The sequence below is a fragment of the Marmota monax genome, unplaced genomic scaffold (genome assembly GCF_021218885.2).
Source record: "Marmota monax isolate L192 unplaced genomic scaffold, Marmota_monax_Labrador192_F-V1.1 WCK01_AAM20220418_F8-fsc00012, whole genome shotgun sequence".
Lineage (NCBI taxonomy): Eukaryota > Metazoa > Chordata > Mammalia > Rodentia > Sciuridae > Marmota > Marmota monax.
In genome coordinates this window covers 25,351,538-25,367,301 of record NW_026695227.1, presented here as the reverse complement: position 1 = coordinate 25,367,301, position 15,764 = coordinate 25,351,538, and the positions used below count along the sequence as shown (strand labels likewise).

At 31.9% G+C, this 15,764-nt stretch overlaps 1 protein-coding gene across 2 annotated transcripts in view; it reads left to right on the top strand.

The window, feature by feature from the left end:
• The window catches only part of Pus7l (pseudouridine synthase 7 like), a 38,139-nt gene that overhangs the window by 6,314 nt on the left and 16,061 nt on the right, over positions 1-15,764 (top strand). The window contains exons 3-6 of one of the 2 annotated variants that reach the window (XM_046435944.2): positions 4,527-4,590; positions 6,315-6,507; positions 11,113-11,211; positions 14,070-14,151. In XM_046435944.2, coding sequence (XP_046291900.1) covers positions 4,527-4,590; positions 6,315-6,507; positions 11,113-11,211; positions 14,070-14,151 — 438 coding nt within the window. Of the gene's footprint in view, positions 1-4,430; positions 4,591-6,314; positions 6,508-11,112; positions 11,212-14,069; positions 14,152-15,764 lie in introns of both variants that reach the window. The other variant, XM_046435943.2, reaches the window with a different exon arrangement.

Below are 15,764 nucleotides of genomic sequence, written 5' to 3'. Positions count from 1 at the left end.
ATGGTTATATTCAAGTTGCCTTTTTAGTTCTTTGGGGTATATACATAGAAGTAGAATTATTAGGTTATATGGTAATTCTGTGTTTAATATTTTGAGAAATTGCTTTGCCATTTTTCAATGACACTTTTTTGAAATACTAGTAAAAAATATTGGACTTTAAGCATCCAATGAAAATTTCATTTTAGATATTTATTTTCCATCTCTAGAGGATTCATTTGACTTGTAGGTCTTGAATTTCCTCACTATGTTTGTGCTTTCCTTTAATCTTTGAGTTTATTTTTGATAGAGCCTTAAAAATGTTTACTAATTTCCTCTCTTTCATGGACTGATCTTTATTTGGGTTATGGGTCATGTGTTTATGCTTCTTCACATGTCTAATACTTTTTTTAGAGGCCCAAAATTGTGCTATTGCATTGTTGAGTATCTGAATTGTGTTGTCTTCTTTTAAAGCAGTTGAACTTTGTTTTGTTAAGTAAAAAGTATTTTGCAGATTCATTTGAGGTTTCATTTTAAGTTTAAAGGGGAATTTACAGTAGGTTTTACTCTGTGACCATTATAGAGCTCTCGTCTAGAAGAAGTCCAGGATAAAGGTCAAGGTGCAGTAATGTTAGAGTCTGGTTCTCTCCTTAGTTTGCAGATCAGCACCTTCTCTCTCACATGTCCTTTTCATTTTTTAAAAAATATTTTTTAGTTGTTGATGGACCTTTATTTTATTTATTTATATGCAGTGCTGAGAAATGAACCCAGTGCCTCACACATTCTAAGCAAATTCTCTACCACTGAACTATGACCCCAGCCCTTCATTGTGTGCTTTTGAGGGAAGAGAATGAGAATGCTGTGTTGTATCTTATAAAGATGCTAAACCTATTGTACTAGGGTTCCACCATGATGACCTCATTAACTTTAATTACTTCATTTGAGACCCCATCTCCAAATTGGCCATACTGGTGTTTGGGGCTTAAGCATATGAACTTTGAGGATATACATATACTCAGTACATAACAGATGATAAATGATTATTATTATTTTATGTCACTAAGTTTTAGTGCAGTATTCAGAAGTTAATAGTGATTTTGGTACCAGAAATGGTTGCTTCTATAACAAAAGCCTAAAACTTGTAGGTACCTATTCTTAGGCAGAAGTTTGAATGTCCCTATTATGAAAAGGGATTATTATAGTTTACAGTAAAATGTTAGAATCAAGACAAAAGGGATCCTTGTTATATAGTGCCAGAAAATTTAACATTGTGTAAATCTTTAGTTAAAATGGAAAGCAGAAAATGTATCTCTTGAAGGAATGCTCAAAGATTTCCAGGCAAATATTGAAATGTAAACTGGCTTTTTACTGCTTATAGTAAAATTCTAATGGAAAAATAGTCACATATAAAGGAACTGGATATTCTGTGTCCAAAAAAAAAAAAAAAATACAAGCAAATTCTATGCATATATATTTAAATTTCCAATCACTCCAAGTAGCACATGATGTTTAAATTAAGAAATGGCTTCCAGGCAAGGTCCAGACAGCATGCTCTAAGAAGGAAATCTAGATGTGATTATAAAATCATTTTGTTAAAATTTTAGAAAGATTTGTAATAATGCTTTAGAGAGTAGTTCAGACAGACAGAGGCCTTCTAAGGATTCTAAAAGTGTAATTCTTGGACTCTTGTTTAAACAGTAGTTCTAGGATTTTTAGGGGAAATATATCTCTGCAGCTTTAGCCCAAAGTAGGAAAGGTCTTTTCTTAATAAATTTGAGTATCTTTTGTCTAAGGGAGTAAATCCAAAGAAGATCCATACAGTTCTTTTAAAGGGTCAGACAGTAAGTACTAAATAAAGAGGTATTTGAACTCCCAAACTTGCAAAGGCAGTCACTAGTGTGGGAAAACTACTTTGCTACAAATAGACATTTATGGAAAAATACTTTTTTTCCTCCCAGAACTAAGAACCAGAGGTAAATGTAAGAGCCATTAACAAATTCCTAGACATTGATAGTACTAAATTCTAATAAAGGGACTACTAACATTTACTTAGCTAGCATGGAATTACTAAGGATCAGTGACTTCTTCATAATTACAGTTTGAATGTGGAATCCAGAGTGCTTATGCCATGTGTGTCCCAACATATTGAGGTGTGTGAAAATATCTATGTTTTCTTTCACAGTTCTTTGTGTCCTTTATATTAAATATATCTATGTTTTCTTTCACAGTTCTTTGTATCCTTTATATTATATCCTTTGTATTTGGGGATGTAAATTCAAAAGAAAATATACCCAACTTGTGCCCTATTTGTTTCTGAATTTGATGTAGATGTAGAGATCCTAGAATTTGAGCTGATGTAATAGGATGATTCTTTGGGGCCATAGAAAATATGTATATTTTGAATAGGATTGGAAATTAAATATGATTCAGAGCATGGATTTTACTTTTCAGCATTCATGATACTCTCAGTGTGCCAATCCTCCTTATGTTGCCACAGTTTGGCCTGAGTGACCAATAGGACAGGACAGTAATTGTGGTGTATGATATGACTTTTGAAGCTAGATCGTAAAAGTATTATACTTTTTTTGGTCCATTTTTCCTGGATTGCTTACTCTGGGGAAAACCAGCTACTATAATGTAAGATACTGAAGCCATCCATTGTAGAGGAACTAACTAAGCCCTCTCACCAACAGCCAACACAAACTTGCTCACCATGTGAGTGATTCTCTTTAGAAATGGATTCTTCAGTTCCTCTTAGGCTTTTAAGTCATGGTAGCCTTAGCTACATTTAACTAGAACTTCATGAGACCTAAGCTAGATCCACCCAACTGAGATGCCCTTGAATTCCTGACCCATAGTAACCATGAGAGATATATTAACATTGTAAACCACTAAGGTTTGGGGTTACTTGTTATGCAACATTAGATTAATAATACATAGCCTTTAACCCTAGATATATACAAATTGTTAATCAGCAACAAACTCAAGGGATTACCTATTCTGATTTCTGGAAATCTGGAACTCTGCCCGGTGAATTCCAGCTCACTTAGCCTTCCTGAACTCCAGTCTCTTTACCCTTTTAATTCAGCAAGACTATTCTATTCTATTTGGATTCTACCTCCATGTGTTGTGGTCCAGAAATTATTTCTAAGTAGAAAACCAGCAGCATTTCAGGACTCAACTCATGTGACCACTGTTATTCAATTTCCAAAAACAGCTGTTTTATATGTTTTGTTCAGTTTTCTAATTGTTTACAATGGGCTGGTATTCATGATTCCAACATAGCTCAAGGTGGAAGTCTGAAACTAAATTTTAAAATTTAGTATCATTGATTTTCTTTGTAATGCTTCATTTTTCACAAATAAGAAAAAGTTATATATCTTATAAATTTAGTGACGTTTAAGTTTTTATAAGTGTTCCCATTTTGTGTTACTTCAATAAGATTCTGTGTAGAAAGATAAATTTAATTAGATTATTTTAAATTGGAACTAAAAGTCTCATTGTCTTAAATTCAAGTATATAAACTTCTGTGTAGATGTGATAATATCATTGATTTGATTCTCTAAAATATTTAAATGAAATTCCAAATAATCATAGATACAGAAGTGCTTATTTCCTGTGGCTGGGGATATTGCTCAGTTGGTAGAGTGTTTGCCTTGCATGCACAAGGCTCTGGGTTTAATACTCAGCACCAAAAAAAAAAAAAAAAAAAAAAAGAAAGAACGAAAAGTGCTTGTTTCCTTAGGCTAATTTGCAACAAACTGAGTTGGGGATTCCTTCTTACATGGCTTACCTTTCCTAATGACATCCCCAAGATTATCAGGAATATATATGACATATTGAACCCTAGTCTTTAATCTCCTACAATGAATGTGATTGTACAAAATTTAAATTGGATTGCTAGCCTAGAACTACCAGTCATTGAATATAATAGTTAATAAAATAAGAATAATCTGTTTTTTTGGGAGCATTTTACCTTGGAACCTGAAAAGAATTTGAGGGAGAGATGCTGCTGTTATTAGATCCTGAAGAATAAAAAAAAGTATGATGAATAATATATGGAAGGAACACGATTTAGACAGAGAGACTTGTACAAAAAGTAAGGAACTGTGGAAGGCTCTAGTCTAGCCATGGATTAAAGAAGTTCTCTGTGTCAAAATTATAGGGTACACAAATGAAAGGGGTACATATGGAGATGGAAAAGCTAAATTTGTGCCAGGTATGAATGACAGGTTAAGGGATTTGGATTATTATTATTTTTTATTTGTAGACCATCAATGAGCCAACTCCTTTTAAAAAAATAACAGATGAAATCTATGATACTGATTTTGTATTTCAATTAAAAATGTTCTTTATCTAAATTGGTTCATTATCCTGATCTGTATAGTCTGGTAAGAGTGTCATAGATATGTGGTAGCTACTTTTTTAATAATCTAGGATAATTTGTGTTTTAGCTTTTACCCTACGAAAGGAAAATCTGGAGATGTTTGAAGCAGTTGGTTTTTTAGCTATCAAACTTGGTGTGATTCCTTCGGATTTTACTTATGCAGGCCTTAAAGACAAGAAAGCCATCACCTATCAAGCAATGGTTGTGAGAAAAGTGACTCCAGAGAGGTAATAAGGTATTATTATAAGTAGATTAACCTATCAACATTAATTAATTTATTATAGACCAGAATACTCTGTATTATACATATAATTGTCTTCTACATAGAGTTTTGTCTCAATTTTCCATTGAAAATATTGGAAGTTTTAGAATAAAACTGAGAAGTGACAATTTTTAAATTGTCCAAATTGTTTCTAAATATTCTGTACTATATTCAAATATGAATTATATTCAGGAAAGTATCATGAATAATTTTTTCCTAATTTTTTAATACTTTTATAACTTTATTATCCTTATTTAGAATAATCCTTGTTAAGTATAAAATACTCTAATTAGCTTCCCTTTAGCTTAATCAAGTTTTTAAAAGTTTTTGTAATTGCAAAAAAATTTATTATACATTTAGAAAGTAGAAAAAAGAATAAAAATAAATTAAATCACTGATTATTCTAAGACATAACTAGCATAAACATTTTGATTTATTTCTTTTAAGATATTTTTCAGACTCTACCATGTATTCATATCACACATATATTTATTATATATATGAAAGTTGTATTACATATGCAGTTTATGTTTTACTTTTCAAAATAAAATAATTAAATTATATGAAAATTTATGTCATCAAATATGTCAAAATCATGTCCGTGATACAGATTTATTAACAGTTGCCTATTTTTGGAAATAGGAATTCTTTCAATTTTTTTATTATAAATAGTACTATGATTAATATTTTTATACTGAAATCTATACCTCATGTGTACTTTCCTCAAGACAGAATCAAAAAGTTGAATCATTGGGTCAAAATTCAGCCTAATTTGATGTAATATTAATATTTTAATCCTTATTCATCAGATATTTAAGTATTCACCTATTTACAAGTAGACTTGTCTAAATTCTTCTGAGCTCCTTGTATAAGAGATAAAAAATTGTGATTTTTGATTTTGCGGTCAAGAAATACAGTATAAGTAAGAAAGAAAGACTTTAGATTTTGGACCTTTGAGAAAAAAGCTAGTTTTTAACTACCAAAGAAAACAAATGTTATTAGTTTCTGTCAAGAGGGATTGCTTTCATTTGTCTCATGGTATGGGGTTTTAATTACTCTCCAAGTAATAGCAGGATTTTAGTAGATGCAAGAAACCTAGAGATATATATGGAGGGATAATAAAATAAACAATTTCCTAATAAAACATAATTTTATAAAGACTACAGAATATGAAGGTAAAAAAAAATTTACATTGGCTCCTTCAGAATGTTAAAATTCATTCTAAGAAAGCTGAGATCTACTTTAGGTGTTGAGTAAGAACTGAAAGTTTGAGTAAGGAAGTGTTCAAAACAGAATTTCAGGAAAATTCTCTGTGCTAGTGGTTTTCTTGATAATTTTGGGGAAAGGGACTGACAAGGAAAGGAGCAAAGTCCAGATCAGGGGAAACATCAACACCTATCATTTGAACTAAGGAGAAGTCAGAAGTTCTGCATACGTACTCCATGATAGCATTAGTAAGTAATACATGTACAAGTTCCTAAATAGGACTACTTCTTTTAGTAGTCTATCATAGTGACTAGTGCATATTACTTGTTGAAATAACATTAACTTTAGAATGTTCCAGAAAAAATACTGTATAAGTATTATTCTGGTATAAGGAATTACATGGCAACTATCATTTCAAATCTTATATTAAAGTAATTTTTAAATGTAAGATTCAATCAAGTCTATATAATTTATCATTTGCAGGTTGAAAAATATTGAAAAAGAAATTGAAAAGAAAAGAATGAATGTGTTTAATATTCGATCTGTTGGCAAGCCCCTTAGACTTGGACAGCTCAAAGGAAATCATTTTGATATTGTCGTCAGAAATTTACAAAATCAAATAAATGATTCTGTAAATTTGAGAGAGAGAATTTTTGAGGCGATAGAAAATGTTAAGGTAAGAAAACTCAATTTTTAAATAGAGAATCACAGGAAAACCTTCATAGTCCTTCTTTTTACATTGAAGTGAGAACAGAACCTTCTGTACCTTTTTATATGCGTGCATAATTATTTTTAAAATGATAGGGTTATTTGGCTTGTTTTCTGTGTTCTTCTTAATTCAGTTTTATTAAAATAACATAAATATAATTTTAAAAATACAGTATATGGAGATCCCTTAGAGAAAGGAGAACAATCTCTTGCTTAAAAAGAGATTTCTTTCTTTCTTTTTTTCTTTTCTTTCTTTCTTTTTTTTTTTTTTAGAATCTTCTTTATTATTTTATTTAGTTTTTGGAAAATTCTTTCAGTAATTCTTTTAGAAATCTTTGTTAAATAGTTAATTACTTTTCAAAGTTATACATAATTTTTTTTCTTTTTAATTTGATTTAAAATTTTCTTCAATATATAAAAATAAATCATGCACATTTTATTATGTCTTACAGTAAAAAATTACTTAAATTTTTAAGTGACATCTGCCAGTTATTTAAATATGCACATACAACCACAGTCTTTAATCGTCTAGACTAGGGCATCCACAAATTTTTCTATAAAGAGCCAGTAATAAATATTTTTGGCTTTGTAAGCATATGGTTCTTATTGCAGCTAATCAACTGGACTTGTGTAGAAGCAGTCATAGAAAATACATAACTGAATGAACATGTGTATAGAAGTTCATTTTTAAAAATGAGCGTTGAGCCAAGTGTGACCTGTGGGCGTTAGTGGTTTGCCAAATTCTAATTGAGAGTAGTTCTCATACTGGGGAACTTTAAAAAAATTTCAACAATCAATTTCTACTTTTAAGTCAATTAAATAAGAACATTTGGGGTGTGGCTTTGGCATTGGTATTTTTTTCTTATGTGGATATTTTATTATTTTTTATATGTCTGTTATATTTTATTTATATATAACAGTGGAATGCATTACAATTCTTATTACACATATAGAGCACAATTTTTTCGTATCTCTGGATTATACAAAGTATATTAACACCAATTTTTGTGTTCATACATGTACTTTGGATAATAATGACCATCATATTCCATCATCATTTCTATTCCCATGCCCCCTCCTTTCCCCTTCCACCCCTCTCCCCTATCTAGAGTTCATCTGTTCCTCCCATGCTCCCTCTCTCTTCCCCTGGCATTGGTATTTTTAAACAGCTTCTTAAGTAATTCTACTCTGTAGCTAACATAGAAAGACATTGATCCAAGTTCTGACCACAAAGATCTTTTTGCATAATTTTATATTTCTCTAATAGGAAAACAAACAAAGCATGGTTTTTAGCTGCCTTAGAAAATATATTTCAACTAAAGAGTTTTTAAATTTAGCACTGTCACATAGGTGTAGGAATTCTCTGACTATATATTCTATACGTTTTATCTTTTTCCATGACTGATCTATCTAAAAATTCTGTTTTTCCTAAAAAACTATTTCTAAAATGATATGTCTTTTAAAAAATGGGGGGAATTCACTGAACTCCCATAACATTTATTACTAGTCATCCAGTGGTACTTAGGAAGATACAACTATGTATTATAAAATTTCCATTAGAAGTAATCTTAGCTTTAGCCAGTTTGCTTGCTTTTTTTTTTTTTTTCTTGGTACCAGAGATTAAACCCAGGAACACTTAACCACTGAGCTACATCATAGCCCTTTTTGTTTTTTTGAGACAGGGTCTCACTGAGTTGCTTAGGGCCTCCCTAATTTTCTGAGGCTGGCGTTTGAACTTGTGTTCCTGTTGCCTCAGCCTCTTGAGCTGCTAAGATTACAGGCATGTACCACCATACCTAGCTCTACATTTTTTTACTGGTGTGTTATAAGTTGTCCATATTGATGAGATTTGTTGTTATATATTTATATATGTACAAAATATAATCCTCGAACATAATTTGTTCAATATCACTCCACAGCACTTTCCTCTTTTCCCAACTGTGATCCCCTGGTCCCTTTCCTTTACTGACCTCCCTTTGATTTTAGGAGATCCACTCCCATCTTTCTTTTCCTTTTTCCTCTCTAGCTTCTGCATATGAGAGAAAACAATCCTTAACAATCTTTAACCTTCTGAGTTTCACATATGTTGCTTAACATCCATTTTCCAGCAAATGCCAGAATTTCATTTTTCCTTATGGCTGAATAAAACGTATTGGGTATATAAACCACATTTATATATTGAGTATATAAACCACATTTTCTTGATCCATTCATCTATTGATGGATACCTGGGCTGGTTCCATAGTTTGGCTATTGTGAATTATGCTGCTATAAACATGGGTATGCATGTTATCACTGTAGTAATATGACTTTAATTCTTCAGGATAAATACCACGGAGTGGTATAGCTGGGTCATATGGTGGTTTCATGCCTAGTCTTTTGAGGAGCCTCCATATTGATTTCTATAGTAGTTTACTCACAGTCCCACCAGTAGTGCAAAAGTGTTCCTTTTCTCTGCATCCTCTCCAGCATTTACTATTATTTGTATTCTTGGACTACCATTCTGATTTGTGTGAGATGAAATCTCAGTAAAATTTTGATTGCATTTCTCTAATTGCTAATGATGTTGAACATTTTTTCATGTATTTGTTGGCCATTTATATTTTTTCTTTTGAGAATTGTTTGTTTAATTCATTTGTCCATTTATTAATTGGACTATTTGATTTTTTGGTGTAAAGTTTTTTGATGTCTTTATATATCCTCTGTCAAAAGAGTGGCTTAGCCAGCTTTTTTATTTCTTCTTCTTCTTCTTTTTCTTTTTTTTTATTGAGTTATGTTCCAGGATTTATTTCCCAAAGCGTAAGGCTTTGGTTTAAAAAGACAATATTATAAACTTGTCAATTTCTCTTACATATTAAGAAAGGAGTAATACTGTTAAAACAGTTACAAAGGTGAAGAGAGTTGCATTGCACCAACAATGATTTTCAATTTATATACCTAAGTGAAATTTAATTTTTTAAAAAATTTTGTTTATTTATTTATTATTTGTATATGACAGTGGAATGCATTGCAATTCTTATTACACATACAGAGAACAATTTTTCATATCTTTGATTTTACACACAGTATATTGACACCAATTCATGTCTTCATACCTGTACTTTGGATGATAATGACCATCACTTTTCACCATCATTTCTAACTCCATGCACTTTCCCTTCCCCTCCCACCCCTCTGCCCTATCTAGTGTTGGTCTATTCCTCCCATGTTCCCTCTCCTTCCCTATGAATCAGCCTTCTCATATTAGAGAAAACATTCGGCATTTGTTTTTTTGGGATTGGCTAACTTAGCATTATCTTCTCTAACTCCATCCATTTACCTGCAAATGCCATGATTTTATTCTCTTTTATTGCTGAGTAATATTCCATTGTGTATAAATATATGCCACATTTTTTAATCCATTCATCGACTGAAGGACATCTAGTTTGGTTCCACAGTTTACCTATTGTGAATTGTTCTGCTATAAACATTGATGTGGCTGTGTCCCTGTAGTATGCTGTTTTTAAGTCCTTTGGGTATAGACCAAGAAGTGGGATAGCTGGATCAAATGGTGGTTCCATTCCCAATGTTCCAATAGTCAGCTTTCTTTTAATTCTCATAATCAAATAAGAGAGTTGAGTAGCCTTGAAAATAAGGAGTCTTTAAAGTTTTCTTCAGATAGTAATAACTGATTGCTATCAACCTTTTATTATATTTAAGTAATTTGGAGGGAAAGTTAAAATTATCCTGGTCATTCTAAGTTATTGTCTGATATTAGTTTATTCAAATTTGAAATAATTAAAAATATTCAACTGAGATTTAATGTAGAGTCTTTAATCTACTACAGTTGATTTTGTACATGACATAAAGATGGAGTTCCTTTTGTATCATACTGATAATAAATTATCTTAGCATGTTTTACTGAATAGTTTTGAGCTGTTGTTCAACAATAATTATTGGCTGAATACATACACTTTGGAGCAGTAAATTACTGTTTTCTTCTGAGTACTATGGCAGTTTGGAAACATGGCATCAAAATTCACCTCCATCAAAAGGTGATTTCTGTGCTCCACCCTGGAATCTAAGTGCTATGTTGGCTTAAGCTAGAGTACTGCTGGAGTGATATCGTGGCATTTTGTTGGCGCAGCTTTTAAGAAACTAGTCAAACTAAATAATAAATGAATATATAAATGAGTCAAGACTTGTGAGGTTTGAAAAGAAATATTTCTTGTTCCTAACATTTCCTAACAGCAGAAGAGTCCAAAATAAGAAAGAACCTAAGGGTGAGATCAGATCCTATTGTTAGGTAACCAACGTCATTTCAGTTTTCTTTGAACTTTCCTGACTTTAACAGTGAAAGTTGCATGTCCTAGGAAATCCTCAGTATTGTGAATGGGAAGCTGACATATTTTTTAAGCTTTTTCCACTGGTCTTATGTGCTTTTAATTTTCTAGTTATTTGCTCCCTGAGTACATATTACTGATTACAGGATTTAAAAAAATAAATATGATGAAAAACATTTGATTATGGTAAATTTTTGATGCAATGATTATATTTATTTATTTTGAATTTATTGACTATTTTGTATTTATAGAATAAAGGTTTCGTGAATTACTATGGACCACAGAGATTTGGGAAGGGAAGGAAAGTTCATACAGACCAAATTGGATTGGCTTTGCTGAAGAATGAAATGGTATGGATTTTGAAAATATAATCTTATCTATTGAGTCATCTATACTTATCACATAAACCAGCCCCTTGCTTTCTTAACCTTAGCTTATGAACACTTATACACACATAGATTATATTTATTGAACATTTATTAAACAATTACTGTTTTCTTGATATTATGTTATAAAGAAGCAAACCACATGTTGTGTACCTTAATAATACTCATTTGAGACTTGGCAAAGAATTAACACTCCTTCAATTCTTAGTGAACCGAATAGAAGATTTAAAGGAAACATACCCTATACATACAGAAATCAGGTATCAGATTGCTATGGTTTTGATATGAGGGATCCTCCAAAAGCTCCTGTGTTAATGCAGAAATATTCAGAGGGGAAGTGATTGGATTGTGAAGCTGTACCATAATCAGTCTATCCTTATTTGAACAGACTGATTAGGTGGTAACTGTAGACAGGAGGGGTATAGCTAAGAGTATTCCCTGAAATGGTTCAATTTCCCTGTGGCCCCTTCCCCCTTTCTCTCTGCCTCTTGACCACCATGAGCAGAGCAGCACTCCTCTGCTACTCCCTGCCGCCATGTCATTCTGTTTCACCCTGGATCCAAAGCAGTGAAGTTAGCTGACCATAGACAGCCTCTGAAATTGTGAGCTAAACTGACTGACTATCTAAGTTGTTCTTGTTAGATATTTTGGTCATAGCGACAAAAAGCTGACTAGCGCACAAATCATATAAAAGAAAGTCCAAAGACTAAAAGTGAAACAACAAATTTGAAAACAACATCTGACTAGTCTCAAATGAAAATAAAAATGTATGTCACAAATCAGAAGCTGCATTTCACCAGTTAAAAGTCTGTGTGTGTGTACACACACATATATTTGTATATATGTAACTTTAATATATATTTATACTTATAAATTACATGTTATATATTCACATATTTTTACATTGGAATGGAGTGCACAATAAAAATTGTACATTTGAACAAATACAAGATTATTCATATGATGGTGTAATGCTCACTCATTTGTGTTCTAATGTTTTGAGTGGAAGAGAAAAGCAGCAAAACTTCTGAGAAGCATTGCGCATTAAACATCATCTTATATATGGAAGTATGGCTAACAGCAGTATATTTATACCACATCTGTAAATTTGTATTCAGTTCTGGGCCTCACATTTTAGGAAGGACTTTAACAACTAGAAAATAACTGATACCCTAAAGCATGATCCAGAAGCCATATTCATGAAAAATGTTTAACAAATGGTATTGCTTCAGTCTGGAAAACTCTGAAGAGAAAATTAACACAAAATATTTGAAATTTTGTTGTATGAAAGAAGAGATGTTTGGGATTTATAAGATACAGCATACATTCTACTTAAGTTCCACCATTTGTCAAATGTGTTGCTATAGGGAGACTATTTAACTTTCCTGAGCCTAGGTTTCCTTATCTGTAAAATAGAGATAACATGTATAGCACAAGATTTTTGTGAGAAGTAAGGATATAGCTTTTGTGAAAGCCAGACCCATAGCAGATGATTGTTGAAAAGTTCAGTTGAGGGGCTGGGGCTGTAGCTCAGTGGTAGAGCTTTTGCCTAGCATGAGTGAGGCACTGGGTTCGATCCTCAGCACCACATTAAAAAAAAAAAAAAGTAAATAAAGTTATCAAAAATATATTTAGGGGCTGGGGATGTGGCTCAAGCGGTAGCGCACTCACCTGGCATGCGCGGGGCGCTGGGTTGGATCCTCAACATCATATAAAAATAAAATAAAGATATCGTGTCCACCTACAAACTACAAACTAAATATATATATTTTAAAAAGTTCAATTGAACTTTTAATGCTCTGGTTCTCTTTTCCTTTTCCATTTTTTTAAATATTTATTTTCCTATTTACCACTTTATTCTTTAAAAATTTTTTAATCTATTCTTTTTAGCTTTACATGATAGTAGACTCTGTTGGTAAAATTATACATGCACATTTATGTCTTATTCTAATTAGGACCCCATTCTGTGGATGTACACAAGGGTGGGTGTCACTTATGTTTTTTCATATATGTACACAGGAAAATTATGTCAGATTCATTTCACTATCTTTCCTATTCCTGTTTCCCCGTCCTTCTCTTCATTCCCCTTTATCTAAGGTACTGAACTTCTTTCTTCCCCCACCCCCTTATTGTGGTTTAGATTCCATATGTCAAAAAAAATTTTGAGCTTTGATTTTTTTTTTTTTGAATGATTGAATACTATAAAAGAAGCTTGAGTGGGAGATTGGGTTGAATGACCTCTTTTAAGATCCCTTTTTACTCTAAGATATATACTACAAATAAATCTCAGTACTGTTGACAGTGGTAAAATATAGGAACTGAGTAGATGTCATTTTTAAATTTAAAATAAAATATTAAAATTGAGAATCTTTTCATTAAGATTTTGGCAGTTATTTTTAAGACCAAGAAATTCAGGGAATTGAGAACACAAATGAAATGAAATCAATGGCATGCCATTTCCCTGTACTTGCTTCCTTCCCTATTTTGTTGTGTGTATTGAATATTTATGTCATTACTTTATATTTGTGTTCACATCTCAATTTAGGAAAAGAATGACAAAAGAAGAATTATGGAAGTGATTGGGGGAGGGGGCACTTTTCCCAGTCTATAGTGTTTTAAACCTAAATATAAAATTAGTTCATTTTGGAGGTTTATTTAACATTGACTATTAACTTTTGAAAGCCTCCAGAGAAAATTATAGCATCAAATATCATTCATTAAATGCCTATCCTACTAGGGTGTCCAAGAATTTAAATTTGTTTCTAAAAAAGTAAGTTGAGATTTTCATTAAATATATATTTGTTTGTTTGATTTTTTTCAAGGTGAAGGCCATAAAATTATTTCTTACACCAGAAGACTTGGATGATCCTGTAAATAGAGCAAAGAAATATTTTCTTCAAACTGGTATGTTAGTTTCTTTATCCCATACATAGCCGTATTGATATATAATATAAGATGGTATTTTTGTTTTTCTAAGCTGAAATCCTCTGCAGAGAGGAGGTCCAAATTTTAAATGGTACTGATGGCAGTGTAATTCATTAGAATCAGTGAAGAATTGAAACATAATCTAATTAAAAGTTCATTTTTGATGTTTAATACTTTATGCATTGTTTTTGATCTAGTTGTAAAATATTCCTGATTCTCAGCCTTCATAATTTTAGATTAATGTTATGGTGTATACATAAAACTCTTAATAGGCTGCAGTGAAGAAAAGTGGCAATGAGTGAGGCTGCAGTCAAAAGGCATGGACTTCACTCTTCACTTAAGTACTTTCCACCTGTGTGATCTTGTGCAGGCCATTTAACTCCATTGTTTTTGTTTTCTTGTCTATAAATTTTAGCTAATAATGTTACCTAAAAGATGTTAAGAGATTTAAATGATACCCTTAAAATAGTGGCTGGCATATACTCCATACTGAACAAATAGTACTTGTACTTAAAAAATAACCAAAGCAACCATACCATTTCAGGTTCATTCAAATACCCAATCAACATACCTGTTTGTACTAAATTTCACTTACATTGAAATAAAAGACATCAGTTTTCAAATCTCTAGTCATTATTTTTAATCATATACATATTAATATAGATAATTATTCACAGAAGAGAAATATTTTTGTGTCACACCATAATATATAAATAGTATGAATATTTTTGACTTTATGAATAATCTAAGTAATAATAAAAGACATTTCAAGGTGACTTATTTGTTTATACCTTACTATAGATATAGAGACTGTGAAGATAATTTTCTCATATCAATAATTCTTAAACTTTAATGTGCATGAGAAACACCTTGTGTATTTATTAAAATGTCAATTATAAGGCCCTACCTGAATGAGCATCTTTGCAGTAGTGCTTAGTAATCTATGCTTTAAAAAAGTGTCTCATTAGTGAGGCCTAATAGTATACTGAAAGGATCCGGGTCTCAATCCTTTCTTACTCCAAAAATTCTGTGTATATGTCCAAAATAACTCTTTAAAATCTCTAGTTCCTACTGGCTCAGCAGCTTATTTAATTCTTGGGAATATTTGTTGTTATTACTGTTTGTTTGGCAGTCTTCTAAATAACCTGCAAGTTAGTTTAGCTCTATTCTAAAGGAAGGAATTCTGGCAAGCTGTTACTGATGTTGATGTTGGAATTTTTTCATTTTTTTTTTTTTTTAAAGCAAGGAAAGTAAAAGGAAGGCCAATACAATGAATGTCTTAAGGATAGCTAGGTTTAACTGATAGTGTTAAAAATCATCTTAACAAAAGTCAGCCCAGCCAGGCGCGATGGCATACACCTTTAATTCCAGCAGCTCTGAAGGCCGAGGCAGGAGGATTTTGAGTTCAAAAGCCAGCCTCAGCAAAAGCGAGGTGCTGAGCAACTCAATGAGAATCTGTCTCTAAATAAAATACAAAATTGGGCTGAGGATGTGACTCAGTGGTTGAGTGCCTCTGAGTTCAATTCCCAGTACAAAAAAAAGTGGGCCCAAATCTCCATCATGTCGCCTTAGGAATTGAATTCCTCAACAAG